General features: G+C 42.2%; 2 protein-coding genes across 2 annotated transcripts in view; both read left to right on the top strand.

Annotated features, from left to right (window-relative positions):
- Window positions 1–17,334, top strand: part of LOC128299854 (neuromodulin) — a 69,561-nt gene that overhangs the window by 4,025 nt on the left and 48,202 nt on the right. The gene's annotated exons all lie outside the window — the stretch shown is intronic.
- LOC128299855 (ubiquitin-like protein 5) lies at window positions 546–1,272 on the top strand. Its single transcript, XM_053035975.1, has one exon. It carries the CDS (start codon window positions 694–696, stop codon window positions 913–915), a length of 222 nt encoding a protein of 73 aa, XP_052891935.1. The 5' UTR covers window positions 546–693; the 3' UTR covers window positions 916–1,272.

A 17,334-nucleotide genomic window follows, 5' to 3' on the forward strand; every position in this document is an offset into this window, starting at 1 on the left:
CATCTGCGACGCTCACATAACGCTCTTCTAAGGCGTGCGTTGTAGGTTGTTTTAAACTTTCAGGAAGAAATGTAAATAACACTCGATCGATTTGGAGCCCGTTGTGTGTGGACCGTTTGAAAGGATTCCTCTCAATCTCTCTCAGTTATTACATAGCACCCAGATCGTTATCTAGATTAAGTTATTTTCCGATTGCCTTTATTCTACCTAGAAAAGTTAATACAGAATGTTTGCTACAGATTAATTAAATACGGATGGAAAATGAATGATGCCATTACCGATTTGAAAATTTTCATTGAATAAAGAAACTTTCCTTTGTCGAAGTATCCAAATATTCTTGGAAAATGTCTAATAAAGCAATCACTTACCTGTTGAATTTGAAAACCAACCACAAACAATCATGTAAAACAATTACATTGCCAAAAGTCGGATCGTTTGATAAAATTCATTTCATCAAACGTCAACCGCGCGTGACCGCACGGCGCGCCCCTTGTCTAACGTCAGATTTGACATTTGCGCACCGTACTGTTTTGTTTACATACCGCGTTCGCCCCAGCAGCATAGTTCAATCGCCAGCGCAGAAAACGCACCGAAACAAACGAATTAAAACGCGTCCGTGGTGCAGTTTTTTCTAATTTGCCGGCGCCTATTTTCTCTTACCTTTTCTTTGCCAGCCCGATAAATAAAGCCACGATGCTGGAAATCACGTGCAACGATCGGTTGGGCAAGAAGGTGCGCGTGAAGTGCAACCCGGACGATACCATTGGCGACTTGAAAAAGTTGATCGCTGCCCAGACCGGTACGCGCTACGACAAGATAGTGCTGAAAAAGTGGTACACTATATATAAGGACAATATCAAGTTGGCGGACTACGAAATTCACGACGGTATGAACATCGAGCTTTACTATCAGTGAGCTTGCGGTCCGTACAGAATACAAAACACAAAAGGGACGCGAGTGATGCGACGAGCTTCCGAGGCGGCGTTCTAGTGCTGGTTGGTTGTTGTCATCGTATCGATTTTTGGCGTAGCTGCTTCGTGACCGAGCTATACCGTGCTTTGCAGAAGCGAAACCTGAAGCAAAATTTTAACAACCAAATGCACAAATCGCACATAAAGCTACGAATGCTAAAAAACGGACGGTCGATAGCTTCATGCGATGGAAAAGGAGAATAAAATGATCAGGGCAACGAAACCGGAAAAGGCAAGATTTTAATGATAAGTTTGAGAGATTGTAACTGTTGGGTGGAAATAAAAATGTACTAAAAGCCAACTAGCCACACACCAGGCGCGTATTGTCTCGTTTGCACTGTGAACCCTTAATGTTTCTCTTCGTCTTACTTCAGCTAGCGCTTCTTCTGGCCCGGTGTTTCCTTTACTTATCGCTATAAACTATAAAGCAACCAATCGCATGAGGACCAGATTGTGCACCACTTGTAGTGCCACAAACCGGTGGTGTGAACGATTCCCTGCCTCGCATGCAATGATTTATCGGTTATGGTAATGCTTGCAGGCGTGTGTTTCCACCCATTCCGTGTCGGTTTTAGAAGTAACATATTCATGCTATAGCGTTGCCCGTCAATCTGTCCCAAACGGTGTACAATATACAATACTCTCCCACCGTGACACACCCTAAAACTTCCCATTTCCTATGGATCGTTTTCCATCGCACTCGAAGCAAATCTGTGGAACTCCCTCCACCAGCGAGAGTGACGCATCGGGTTGTGAAGTTGTAAATGACGGTGGCCACAAAACGTGACGGGCTTATGAATTGTTGCGCAAACGTTGTCAATGCAAATTTCATTTCAATTCGCCACGAAGAAGTTTGTTTGGTGCTCGGTGTCACCGTAGTCCGGGGTGCCAGGACATCGTGACATTGGTGGAAGAACGTAAAACGGCACCAACAAAAGGACATGAAACTATTGTCTGTCGGCGTTGCCAATGCCGAACCGGTCATAAAATGGAAAAACTAATTGGTTTTGTAATTCAATTGCAGCGCTGCAAGAGATTTATTTATTAAATTTGTTATGAAGGAAATATTTTCAACTTCATTTTTTTTTATTTTAGCTATTTACGAGATGGCTCTCTCGGTTATCCTTCATTTGCAATTCTTTTATTTTTGTCTAACTCTGTTGTCCTTCAAGTTCTTTCCTAGCATAACCTGGTTAGGTTGAAGTTGGAGAGCAACTTACTTATGAATGATTCATTTGACTCTTGGCTACTTTATAATTCTTTATTTCCAATCTCTACGCATTCTCTGTGACCGCAAAAAGTTATAACCCAATAAGTGAACAAGCCTTCTCTGAGTTTACTCTCTCGCAAATAAATCCTAAGAACTCTTGAAGAAGGTATGAATTATCCCACTGATCACTAAGATTTAACTCACTCATTCATTCTTACGCAGTATGGAAGTGATCGAACATAACGTCATAACAATTTCTTGCATGAAGAAGCTTCTTAGACTTCGGACTCTTGGGTATCTTCTGGTATTCTGCTTGATGTATCTTCAGTGAGGAGTCATTCAAATCAGGGATCGACTTTCAACACATTCATGAATCCTCAGAGCAGGAGCTAATCTTGCCCCTTAGAGGCCTCAAGCGAAACGGTATTTGAGACCATTTTTGGCTATTGATGACCGAGGCCGAGGTCATAAATCTTGGAGGATTCATGATTCTTTGGAATACAGATTGAGATTCATTCATTCAGGTCAAAAAATAATTCAGGTTAATGAATCTAAATCAGATTCTCCCTACTAGTGTTGCTGGTTGGAATGTTCTATTCTTTTCTATGCCTTATGTAAAATCGTCATTCACGATGTCATCGGCTGTAGGAGTTCCCATAAGATCGATTTTTCAGTCTGCTATCTCTCAAGGAAATCTTCTTCTAGTGAAGCCGCAAACTTCCCGTTTTAGATGCGATCTAGGAGTGATTCATCCGTTGATCGCTGTGATCGAGTCTCGAGAAATGTTTCCATCCGCTTTCTCTGGCGTTGACTAAATGTAAAGAATTGTTGACGGACAGATTAGGAAAGCCATTGCCTTTGAATCACTCCAACTGCGAAACGTCTCCATCGCTCAGGAGGAACATTCATCTTACAAGTTTGTCTTCGTGATTCCTACCAATTTCCAACAGGATGTCCTAAAGATATCCTTCGTCATGCCTACTAGTGTCGTCGTTAGTGACGTTTTTTGTGAACGTTTCTAGGGTATTCTATCGGTGTTTGCCTGAAAATATCAAACTCAACTCTATCTTTCTTGAATTACTCTATTCCCTCAAGAGCTAAAGAATTCCATCCAACTTCGTGTTAAAAGTACTTCAGACAGTCTAGTGGTAGAGCAAGAGCAGGAGAGCATAAAAAACCCACATTTCCATGGTGATTCTCATAGTTTCCTAGGTCTCCCAGTTAAGTTCGACACGTGAAGAGAAACATTATCGTGCTGATATACCATAAGGGTATCCACCATGGTAACTCCCATAAGTAACCGCTTTCGAAGAACAACTATTGACGTTTCTTTCGTTGTATTGGTAGTCATCCATTATTTTTGGCAGATGACTAATGGAATTCGGATCTCTCTGTGAGTCTTCTATGACTTGCAGACAATATACACAGCATTCCATTGTCGTTCAAGTGCGTCAAAGGTAAAACTAGCCCCGGCCGTTCAATTAAAAACAAACTGCCTCAGCTTTGTTGTGCAGAATTATTCATGTTTCTTTACGGACTTCGGACAGGGAAAAAATATCAGTAATTGAAAACAACATGCCGCCTGTCTGTTCTGCAATATCCGTTGGCCACGTGCCATCGCTGGACGCTGCACTTGAGCAAATTATTTCGCTCGGTCTTGGCAACCAGTCACCCACGTGAGCGATACCTTGACCACACGGTACACAACACATGCAACATATTGTTGCATGATGGAGTATATGGGTCAAAGAACTGGTCTTCTGTTGCTGCCACTAATAGCTGGTGCCAGGTGGTTGGACAAAAATGTCGTATAACCAGTTCCAGTGCAAACCCGTTGCCGCTAGACGATTGGCCTTGCATCGTTTGAAGACTCGTTGTAAGCATGTGGTTTGTGCATCCTTCTGTCCAATTAGGCCCGTCTACCTTTCTATCGCAAAACCGCGCTCCATTACCGTTTGCGTGTTCCATACGTATCGGTTTTGCGGATTCGTCAATGACAAAATGGTACAGTCATTTACAATCCCACAACAGCAACACAACAGTCCCCGTTTTTTTTGCGGCATACTGATCCCACGGAGTAATCCTTTTTATTGAAATCGATAAATCAACGTAGCGACACTGTGGCAGTGGTATTAAAAAGCGAGTTTCCTTCCTTTGTCGACCGAAGGGAGTGAGCGAATGGGGCAACCGATTCGAATGTGCGGTAGAATGATATTGGGCCATAGCAGGGCATAGCAGGGCTTAGGGATTCACCATTTGCCAATATGTCACCCGTCTAGCCGTCCACAGACGGCCCTTCGCGTCACTCGTTTTCCCCGGGTGCATCTGCCTTCGGTCGTGTTGTGAACATTTTTCATCCACATCCTGGGGGCTTGACAAACATAATGGCAGCCTGTAATTGCAATTTGTGGTAGCTTAGCGAACGGAACGGGTCTACGGGTCTACCTGGGATGCGAATAGGCAAGAAAACTTGCCCGATGGACTTGCCCGGCATGTGGAAAGGATTTGTCCGTCGGGCGGAAGGTTAGCGGAAGTGCTGGTTGAACGGTTCTATCTCACTGTCACTTTCCCTGCTCTTTATCACCCAAGGTTTTTAAGCACGGTACGGTTACCTCGCCCACCTGTAAGCAGCGGCGTGTCGATCGATCGCCCACACTTGGCTTATGGGCTGGTTCACTTCCCTTCACCTTCAACGACGTTCCCAGTGCTGTGGAGTAGCATTTTTTTTCTCCCTCAGCTCCGCTCAGCCGGCTTTAGGACTTTGCAATCTCACCCGGGATATGGACTAAGCCTCCCCGGAATCGGCCTCATCGTGCTTGTCAGACTGGAAGTCGTACAAGTGATTGAGCGAATTTACACCGAGCGCATGAAGCGTGGCAATGTATGACGCAACCAACACTGATTAGTGCCGTTAGTGAATCGATCGGCGACAATTCGCCTGCCGGACGCTTCAATCAGTCATGTTCGGCTGAGCACAAAGATGAAACTAATGTCGATAGCATGTAAAATCCGGTTACGGTTGAATGTACCGACCGTAGGTGGCTTGATTGCCCCTCCCCTCTCGGGGAGAGCCAGCAAACGGGAGTGAAGGCTACATTTAATCGTACCCGTACTACGCCACCGCCCTTGACCTACATTCCCCACGACTGGCATTTGCGCTGTGGCAGCTCCATGTACCGTTTCGTCATCGTTAAGGACGATAATTAGATTGTGGCAGACTGTTATTGGGAAACCAACAAGCATGATTGCGTTAATAGTATTTAATTTCTGAATTTTTGCCCTTTTGCTGGAAAGAGCTTCCAACGTTTTGATGATCATTTTGGGCATGTGCTTGATAACAAACCAACTTTCCATTACAGCTTCCCTTTAACGGGCAAACTATTCCGACCGGGGGGAATTCGCATAATGTTTATCCCGTTCGTGCTATTTGCACCATCTGCACCATCACGTACGGTTTTATCCCATTGCTCTTTATGATACTATTTCATGTGCGGTGTTGTGATACAGTCGGCAAAGATAAGACGGGTGTAGCGATTCCCAGCATCTCATTCCGCGACCCAACAGTACGCTTGGGAAAAGCAAGGCAAGCGATTACTTTCCGCAGAACTGTTTTTGCCATATTGGGCCAGCGCGTGTCGCAGCAATGGGAGCTTGTTTTTAAATGCTCCGTTAAAGGTGATATTCAACCCGCTGGTTTCGGGTTTGCTTCGCACTTCGTGTAATGGAGACGCATGGTACTTTAAACGATACGTGCCACCGAGCAAGAACGAGCGTGCATTTTAAAGCCGAAACTAAAAGTACGAAGTGAGTGCTTTATTGAATTTATTAAAAATGGAACATAAAAAGGCAATTTGCATTTATTTATTTATTTATCATCGTGCGTATGAGTGCTAGAACGATGGGGAAAGTTTACCACTCACTAGTGATGGGCAAATCGGAATGATGGTTTGTTCCTTTTTTTTAAATGGCATGATCGGAACACGATTTAAGTTTTTTTACTCGTTGAAGCTAAAGTTAGTATAAAATAAATGTTATTGAATAAATCAGAGCAGGAGAAAGTTAATAAAACTTATTATTCTTAACGATTATTTGAATAACAGTTTTTGATTTAACAAAAAATGAACGGAAAAATAATGAAAAAAGCAGAAACAAACAATAGTAACGAAAAGAAAAGGATTATTGTGTGAAGAAAAGGAATAAAAATAATGGTAAGGAACACAAAAGGACTGGAGAAAAGGGGATAAAACTAAAACAACAGGAATTAAAAGAAACTACAAACAAAATAAATAAGTGTAAAGAACGGAAAAGAAAAGAATAAGCATAAAACAAGACGAAAATGAGTGAAATGGTAGTGAAAGCACCAAAAAAGAAAGTAAAATAATCGTAAAGAAACGATAATAATAAAAGTTACGAAGAATTGTATGAATAAAAATCATGAAAAAAGATCGGGAAAATAATGCGAAGAATGCAACGGAACGGAAAAGTTACTAAAGAAATGAAATGAACAAAACGACATGAAATAAGAAACAAACAACATCGAGCTTATTTAATCAGTGTTTAATCAGTAAATCAATTTCGTTTCGTTTCAACATTTCCCATCACTACTTACAACGTCAGGCATCAAAATGGACATGATGAAAGACAAAATATTACACCGCCTCTGTATGGGCATAACCCAGAAGGTTCAGTGTGTTAGGTCTTTTGTCCATTTTTAATTGAATCCCGACCAGCATCGGCTATTGTCCCCCGCTAGCCTTGCTGATGAAAAGCAAAATTCTGGTACTTGTTTTATATTCATTAAATAAACAAACGCACAGAAAACACTTAGGCAGTCCCCAAAATCAATAAATTGATTTTTGCCACTAGCGCACTTTGTAAAGGGTCCCATTGCGAAACCTCCCAGTGTCCAGTGTCGCCCGTATTCTTTATGGTGTCGTAATCGGATTCGAAACAGACGAGAATGATTCGAGTTAATAGGAGGTTGGACAAACCAAAAACCAAAAAAAAAACTGTCCCCTTCCGAATTCCCCCTCCGAAATCCTGCCGTGCTGTTCATCGCCAGTTAAGATGGTTCCGTGCCCGGACCGGGGTACGTTCGACCGATCGGCCCGGGGAGATTGTTTTAATTAAAATTAGATTCAAATTTTCATCGGTTCATCAGATCGGTGTTTATTTTCAATCTACGTCGGAATGTCCCTCGTTCAGTTCGATTGCGTTTGTTTCTACCGAACGGGATTGAAATTCCCAAATGGGGAACCCAACCCCTTAATCGGGTCGTTCGGTGAGAGTGGACACAGTTCACCGTGGAAGGAACGAAAAATAAAAAAAAAACCGAGAATGAAAGGAATCCAACAAGGCGACACTTTTCACATCACGCCATCGGAGAGTGTGCTGTTGGATGTTTGTGGAGTGAGTGCAAAAAAACGGGGTTCGTTCAGAATGTGACACCCGGGGGGCCTGGGTACAGCTGCTGGTACCGATAAGAGCGAAGAAACACCGAGTCACGGAATTCAATTTGAATCTCAAGTGAAAATATGTATGGAAAACTATGGTTCCGTATTCAGAAGATGGTTGGTTTGCCAAGACGATTGGGAGGGCGGGTTAGCAAAGTTAGTTGCTGTACGTTTAGCAAGAATGCAATCTTGCGGTTTGGCACTGCCAAGGTACGGTGCACTTTAGCATATAAATGCACTCCACCCGTTGGGATGCAGAAAAGTAATGCGACAATTCATAATTCATGCAGGTTGCATAAAATTAGGCGTTTTTTTGTGCAGTTTGAGCTTGAAAAATGCTTATTCCTTGGCAATGAAAAGTTTTAGTAGGATTTTATTAGCGTTTTTGCTTTAACGAATGAGAGAGGTGGTGGGGCTTCGCTTTAGGTCTTATATACTGAAGGTCGGGGTTCGAATCCCTCCTCTTCTGCAGCAACAAACCTCTTTTATACGAGGCAAATACATATTTTTCAATTACAGTAAAATATCAATTATTCAGGGACTTACGAACCCACGCGCGTCATCGACGGTTTATCGAGTTCCACGGATAACTGGGGACTTACAGCTATTTACTGCAAGTCCTTATTATATACCCGTTAACAATTGCGATGTTGAGGTTGGGCACAGTTATGCAGTGTGTTTAAATTCCGCTTACGGATATTATCCACCTGACGGTTAATCTGAAATCTGCTTAATTAACGATGTTCTACTACTGATACTAAAACAATATTATTTATCGATTATGTCCTAGAGCAGCAAACCTCTCAGAACAATGCGACTCATGGACGGACATACTCATGCAATGAGTTTTAATAAGCCAAAAGATGGAGTTTGGGACTTAAATTGATGAGATATGAGAGATGTTAAATATCTGCCTGATTGCGACCTGCCAATATTTGTTTCTATTGATGCAAAATTGTCATAACAGAACTCAGATTATAGGAGTTGCGAGCTCTCTTGCATTGTTCGTAGCATAATGGTAATAGGTTATAAATATTTGGAAGTCTTTTCAGCTCTTGGAGTATAATTTAAAACTTAAAGTATGGCACAAACCTCTCAAAGAAAATTGCAATAATGTGTTCAACATTATTCAAATATTCTTCTGAATCAACAACAAGGTGCAAATTCCATTAGAGTTTGTGGTAAAATTAAGGCAAGTTTATCATGAGATGGATCGTGTTCAAAGAAGAACTTCAACGAAAATGGTAACCATTAACATAAAGTAAGTCGTAGAAGCTACGAAGCTTCTTTAGGCAGAAAAAAAATCACTCTTTTATTCTTATTTCAAAAAAAGGCGAAATGCACCACCAATATGCACAATTAGTGCTATTTTCCCCTTAAAACCCCCAGCCCCAATAGTCTTTTCGCACTCAATTTATCCAGTAATGCCAATGTGAAGGAAACCGACACTAAAACATGTAACGCCACTCTCGCTACATATGTTCCGGCCAGAAAAAGGACGCGCAGCAAAAGTGCTATTTATCCCCGTACACATCATTAATCTCCGTCCAGTCAGGCGCACGCTAGCACCACATCGACTAATTCTCTTCCCTGCCACTGCCGAGCATCACAAAAGGGCTCCATTAGCATTGAGTGAGACGAGTGCGCAAACAGTTATAATCGCAAAAAAGAAAAACCCCCAACAATCAGCACATATAAAGTTAACAAACAGCCTCATTACCTTATAAAGGAGACTGAAAAAAAGAAAGCGCCCAGTTCTTAACCATAACCGGCCACGACCCACTGAACCATTAGTTGTTCCAACCGATTGGTCACGTCGGAATGGGGTGGGATGGGGGACGCACAAAACGAAATGGCGTCCAGCTCGTATTGACCTTTTTCTCTATGCTGTGTGGCTTTTCCATTGTCCCATCAGGTGTGTTACTGTGCCGTGTGTACTGTCGGCTAAACCGCTGCTAAATCGATGTGCAATCATGCACGGTGAGTCGGGCAGGCAGGCGAAAACCCCGTCATCACTTCCGGAACGGAGATTTCGATCAACGGTTCCATTATTGTACTTTTTTTTCTTTTTTGTACAGCAACCCCTGCACCATTCTACCATCACCAGGATGTCATTAGAGGAGGTCTCACTCTTTCACTCTCCTTCTCCCTTCCTCAATGATGGCTTTTGCCGTACATTAGTTGGAATGAATTTCTGTTTATTCTGTGTCACATTCCAACGTTCCGTACCGTTGTTTGCCAGCTACGGCTAAAGCTAAACACTGTGCGGGGCATCCTATTGCGAGGTGAATGTCAATAATGGTTAAGGCTAAGGTCAAAATGGTACGGTACCCCGTTCCAGGGAAGCTGGTACCAAACATACATTAATCCCCTTCCCGCCTCCCCCCCCCCCCCACACACACACACACACACACTCATCTGCTGGAAATCGATTACGGGGAAAAACTCATTTCTCAATGCCATTCGCTGGTTTCCTGGGTTCGATTGTACCGTTGCTATGGTAACGTGCGCCCGTGTGCGTTCGACCGTCGGTGTGTCGTAAATAATTGAAACACTACCGGAACAACAGGAGAAAGCTCTTAATTAAAATGTATACAAGGCGCACCGGGAAGGCTTTGGTCAATGCAGTGCCTTTCACCATTGGAAATGTTAACGTCCCGTCCCGACGGTAGGACACCGAATCTTGGACGTTCGTGCTGGGCAGAAATGCTCCAGCCAGCGTTGGCTTCTTTCGCCATGGCTAATCGGAAAAGGCGACTCGGGTGCGAAAGGTCACCCGAAACGAAACACCTGTATCACCTGTTCATTATACGGTTCCTTCTCCAACCGTTGGCCAACGCTAGCGAATGTAATTAGTATTGATTGCGAGTCGTGAAATTGTTATCAAGCTAAAGCCTCCGAGCGGGGGCACGGGTTGGCTGCCGGTTTTTTTTTTTTTTGGTAGAATACGTGATAATTGAGATGGATCTTTAGGCTCGTTATTCTGCCAACTTCCCTGGAGCACTGATAGTCCAGATCGTACAACCCACCGATGGCTCTATTCCCACAGAGACGATGTAGGGGAGCAAAACTAGCTGTTGCATATCTGGAATGCATTTATTTTTCTTCACACATTGCACAATGGTCGCTGCCAGTTGAATGTGGTCCCTTCTACCTCCTCGCTCGTTGGAAGGAAAACTGTCAATTTACCGCACGATGAGTGGATCTGGTGCAAATTGGATTAAGAGCACTTGAGGTTACGGGCACTGAGCTCGCGACCGACCGGGCAGACAGGTTAAATGTTTTATATGTGCCGCTTCCCTCCATTATGTGCACGCTCGAGTTCAATAATCCCCGGCAGCTCATCGGCTCATGGGGACCCATGATGATGACGTACGGATATCACCGTACGCCTCAAAACCTGAACTTTCCAACATGAAACGAAAACAAATTTGCACACTCGTGAACTCCTCGAGTCTTGGCGGTGTTATCAACCTGCATGCTATCCCGGCGTACGTTTGTCACGGCGATTACGGAAATAAGATGTGCAAAAATACATCGACTATCGACTGAATACCGGTTTTCCTGGCAATAGGAGTCAGATGTTACCAGTCACGCTCGTGGCGGGAAGCGAATTTGGAATCGGCGCGGGTCTTAATCAACCATCATACCCCAAAAATGATGATTTTATCGATTGTGAGACCATCTGGAAGTCATCGCTTTCTGCATTCGGATCAGCGCAGATCCAGCCAGCCACATTATGTGGGGGACAATTATCGAATAGCGCTCACGAAATGGCACAAGCCATTCCGAGGCCTGCTCCCCTCACAGCAGCTTAACGCATCGGCAACGTAGTGTTTGCTGGGTGCCGTCACGCCAGAACGGTTCACCCGGAAGGGAACACCGGAAACGGCATCCGAAAGGGATTTGAATAGATGTATCGTATTTTGCAGCATGCGCCTAATACCGTGCATGGCAATTAGCCTCGGCAAAACAGCTTGATCCTACCGGGCGCATTATGGGGCGTTAAATGGGTGTGGTTGTATAATTAAAGTAACGTGTACGCTAGACGTTGAACGCGGCACGAAAGCTTATAGAATTTCGTGCTAACAACCGGCAGGGCTTAGTGTGCTTATAGATGTGCTGGCGTTGTTTGAATGGTTTTCCGTTTGCAAATCCTACATTTTTGTACCATTATTTAGATTAATTGTATTTAAATATTGCTCCCGTGTATTGGTATTGTGCTCAAAAAACGGAAATTCAAAGCAGCGAGAGCTTCTCACTCTCACATTCACTCACGCGCTCTCGGTCTTTCTCTAACATTCGTTCTATTTTTCCAACCGAGTTCCTGGAAGGATCACTCGATGAGGAAGCACTTCCTGGAAGGTCCGGGGCAGTATTTTTGAACAGATTGTCTAACAGTTTGTGCGAAGCTAAAAGCGTACTTGCCCACGGCCCATGATAGTCAATCATTTTTATCGGTTGTTTGTGGTAGTGGAAGGGCCACGGAAGGTAGTGGCCAACTGCAGTTGCTGTACGTTACGCGTCCACATTAAAATTGCTAACAATTTTCGTGCCCGTGATTTCCGAATGTAAATAAACAGTGTTGCCAGTTTAATTTGGTTTTTCGAAGAAAAATGGTGTGCTATACTTTAAGATACACTAAACGAGAGCGTTTAAATTTTATTCAATCTTCTAATGTATATACATTGGAAGATTGAATAAATACAATTCCATACAATTCCGATGTATATTGGAATTTGGTATATATTGGATTTAAGAACAAAAAATTGTACAAAAAACGCTTTTGCTTTTGTTTGCTAACAGTTTTATCAAAAATATTCATGATTTTTATAGTATCAACACTAGTGTCCTTCTTTTTCAGGAAGAAATTATTAAATTTTAATTGGATATGTCTTTAAAACAAACAAGAATTCCTCCTACTTCCAACAGAGTCATCTCTTTTGTCTCCCTAATTCGTGGTGTTCGTTTCAGTCGTCTCTCTGGAAGATTATATTCTTCCTGGATTGTATTTGGAAATTGTGCGTTAGTTATGTGTTTTGCAAGAAATGGTTCCGTATCTTTTTTATGTTCTCATATTATTTCAAATTAATTTCTAAACAGTACGAATCATGTTGAAAGTCAATATTCTTTCATACATCCATATTCAATACCTGTTTTCTGAAAACTGTATAAACCTTGACCGTCCATCCAGGCACTCACTTACCTTGAAATGAAGTAAATAAATGGAGTTCGCACGGTTAGATTTCGTCGTATTTTATCGACGATTTCTGGGTTGTTCTGTGTCATTCTCATGACATGAACAGCCCACTGAATACTGGCGAGTCTACTATCCGCTAATCATACAGCTATCATATTGTTCTTCCACACATACGGGACCAAAAATCTATTTGAGAATCTACCTCTCGAACGCGGCTAAGAAGGTTTTCGTCAGCTTTGGACAAAGTCCTCGTGTTCTCCAAGCCGACTTATTTATTTTTTAACACCCGACACAACATGGAGTGTAATAATTATCCTCTCAATTCGAATTATTCGCATATGACATTTGTAATCTTTTCTATGCGAGCTTTTATCCTTGTACAAGAAGATTCACTTATCTTTTATTTTCAAGCTCGGTCAATGGGTTTTATATCTGCAGTTAATGTGTAATAGTAGAAACTATTCAAATAATGAACTTAATGTGCTAAACCTCACGCCAGCAAAATATTTTATAACCATGCATAAAATGTCCCAAACCATTCCAATTCGCAGCAGCTTCAGGGCTTCTATTTCGTTAACAAAAAGCTTTCATTCCCTTGGAAACCGTGCTGCGAGTATCAATCGCCCCGGTTTTACATTAAAACGTACACTGGAGACAAAAAAAAAGTACATTATACGGCCAACCACCAGCACTGGTGAACGTTTAATCATTTTCCACAATCGTTTCATCGGCGTTCAATTTATCGAAAACGACGAATTTCCCAATCGGTTCACGTCGACCACTGAATGGTGGAATAGAATACCAAAAAAAAAACGTTGCCCATAAAACTGCCAGACCGCGCACAGGTTCCGCACCACGTCACAATCGATGGCAACAAAAAAGGGCCCATTCGACAGGACACCACCAGCACCGGAAGCACTAATGCGGTTCGCTTTTGTAAGCGGGTGGATAAATCAGACGGAGCAAAAAGAGCAGCAGAGCAATGAAAACAAGTAACGAAAAGCCCTAGTTACTCGTAGCTCGTGAAGCACGGTGGCCATAAATAATATCCATTCGAATCGGCGCATTCGTACGTCGAACAGGTCGAACGGAAAGATGGGTCCACTGGAAGTGGGGTTTTGAAAATTGAGCGTACCTTTTGGAGAATGGACGAAAGCGCCGGGAGAACAAAGTCAGTAACGAGAGAAGAAAATAATGTTTCTTCTTCGCCCAAAACCAGTTCAATGCTACGGACACTTTCCATTCCGGTTCGACTTCCATGCGTCATAAGCGGACGGAAATCAGACATCAGTACCGGTGGCAGGACAAGGCATTATGCCAGGTGTGTTTGTGTGACATTCGTATCTCATGGTGGTGGTCGTTTTATTTTTTTTTCTTGCAAAGATAGTCCTGCACAAAATGGAACCGAACCGTGTGTGAGATTATCTTGTAGAATGTCGTACTTTTTCGGCCATTGCAAAGCTACCAACATTGGTCAGCATTTTGTCTGAAAATAGAGCCTGTCGCGTGTTACCGGCACCAACACCGTTCCGGAAACGGTACGAAGATCGTAAGCCGGACTACCAAAATAATCATATTTTTCTGATAGCAAGATAAATCTATTCGGCCGAATATGCAGAGGCTTCCACCGTTTCGACTTTGCGCCGGTAACGATGGGAAGATATGGTCTATAATGCTAAACCAAAATCAGATTGACAGGTGGAGTAAAAACATTAAAGTGATCCATGCTGAGTACGGATCCTGGATACAGGCGAAAAGGAAATAAATAGGGGAATTTATAAGATTAATGTTATTCTAAGCATTTTCGTTTCGAGTTCGGATTTTTCTTGCTTTATGATTATAGGATTTTTAAGGGATTTCATGCAATAGTTGAGACTTTGTTATTCTTATTCATATTTATACGATGCTACAAGGTATTTACAAAAATTGTGACCATAACCAAACTATATGGTCCAAGAAATGGTAAAAAAGTAGAAAGTTATTTTCATAAAAACACTAGAAATTCGGGGTATTGAAAAAGCGCATCTCATCTCTATTAAACTATCTCTTCAAACTGAAGGTTCTTTCTTGTACTAAGGAGAGCTTTTTTAATTTAAATTTATTGACAATAATCCATTGATCTTAACTCACTCACTCAAGTTTTATATCATGCATTAAATCCTGAATAAAATGCATAGTCTTGGGATAACCTCGAGATTAAGATGAGGATCTTTAAGTAATAGTAATAGTTGTGATACTTCAAGCAAAATGGAGCTTTTTAGACCTTTATGGCGATAAAAGTTTTTGCAAATAATATTAACAGCTAACTGAAATATCTTAATGTGTGATATCTCCTGGTTGTATTGTACGTTGGTTTTGAGGGTCGCAGCTCTAACAGTATGAGTTTTGATATGGATGTCCACACTTGTAATATAGTTTAGTAGTATGTGTTACGGAGAAACAACTTCTATTCTGGTACTCACTTTACGCCCTTAAATATAGAATTCTTATGCTTAATACACCAAGCTTTCATCCCTCTTGGTCTTTTTATTACAGATTTTATTATAAACAGATTATAGATGAGTGTCTAATATTTATTTATTTATTTATATTTACATTATGACGGCTTTAGCCGTATTATCGACACCGTAGTGTCGAGTGGTGTACAATTTTACAAGGCATTTCCTCCTTGCAATTTGCCTTATCCCGGGCATACTCGGTTGTATTGGCTGTGAGTGTCTTATAAAACCAATAATAAAACAAGTTCTTTACACTCAAACAATGTCGTACAACTCTGTAGAAATTTAAACTAAATAAAAACTGTATAGTTGTACACCTCCGGACCATACAACTTCAATTATTGCAGATCGTTCAATAAATCGAAAAATCATATAATATATCAATTACTAAATTTGAATCATTTAACTGATACTTGAAGAAATATTTAGCTGATGAAACTTTGTTTCAGGTATTCGATTTTCTTTTGAATATTCAAAACCTTGGAAAAATGATCTTGTTGATTAATTTGTTAGAAGTAATCAGAATTATAAGTTAAATCGCAATGCTCAAATGTTGAACCATAAAACTCACTAACAAAGTCGAACATCTGCTCATCTTCAAGACGTTAGGAACTGCATAAAGGTCACTGAATCTCACATGACATCCATGTTGTAAAGAAACCATAAGTATAAAAGTTCATCATAATACCGTTAAACGCACTATTGAATATTTATTCAACAACACTAGTGTTAAATTTTCCCTATTCGCCATAGAAATTATTCATGGAAATTGATATTGCTGCTTTTACCCTTCATTAAAGAGGCGGTTGTGTGGAAATAACTGTTGACTAACTTGTACGTATGCACACCATCCCAACTGGGGCTATATGTCAAAATGGGTGTGCACTTTTCAATACACTTCTTTTTTTTATTTGCGCTATCGAACCGATCAATGTGTTCGATACTGCCGTTGCTAGGCAAACGGAACATTTTAATAACGCGCTCACCCATACCAACGGAGCGCGTGCATCGAAGAATGTACCGTCCACCGGTGGCGCTCGGATGCTGGAAATAGCATCGATATATATAATATTGCAGGAGAAAATATTTATCGACAACGATGCACACTGAAAAGGCGTACTTGAATGAGGTGGCTCTCTCCTGCACTGGATGGAAACGTGTTTTTTCCCCATTTTTTTTCTTTTACGTGGTCCAACCGTTACGATGGTTGTTGGAAATGATTTTCATTCCTTGCTGTGTTGTGGAACAGTGCATGGGCTGCATAAAAGCCCGTCAACGATGGTGATGCCGATGGGTACTCGATGAGGTAAAATGTCACAAATGTTTTGTAACAATTTGCACGTTGAGTTTGGAATCGGAAGGGAAGGTTTGACAACGCAAAGCGCAAGGTGGTTGGGCGGTCCTTTTTGTGTAAATGGCATGTCCCTAAATAATACAGGGCCAGGCTTTACAGGACGTGTTCGCTAGAGAAAAAGCATGGAAGGCAGTCAAAATTTGCCCCAAAGGTCTGAACGGCAGCACACGTGATCCAACGGGAGCTGTTTTGGTTGAACGTGGATTACCCACACCCCGACGATGGACCGAACCGAACCTACACCCGTATCTGGGTCACCATCAGAGGTGTATGGGCACACGCGTTGTAATGCTGTAGATACGCTTTCTTCCCTTGTTTCCTTCCCACTCTCTCTCTCTCTCTCTCTCTCTCTCTCTCTCTCTCTCTCTCTCTTTCTCTCTCCATTCCTTAGCCACTTCAGGCAACCTTGTATCAACCGAACCGGCAAGGACCACTTCCGTGTCCTTCACATAGTTCGTGCATAATTAACGGGTTTGGCCACCTACCGGCATTCCGGCGCATCCTTCCCCAGGACACGGGTGCCCGAGGCAAAGCCTGAATATAGCTGCGCTACATGGTACACCACTTCATAAGCACACCAAAGATGGGTTATGAAGTTTTTTCTTCCCAAAGTCCCACCCCCCCCGGACCACCGACCGACCAGTCACG

This window comes from Anopheles moucheti, chromosome 2, assembly GCF_943734755.1.
Source record: "Anopheles moucheti chromosome 2, idAnoMoucSN_F20_07, whole genome shotgun sequence".
Lineage (NCBI taxonomy): Eukaryota > Metazoa > Arthropoda > Insecta > Diptera > Culicidae > Anopheles > Anopheles moucheti.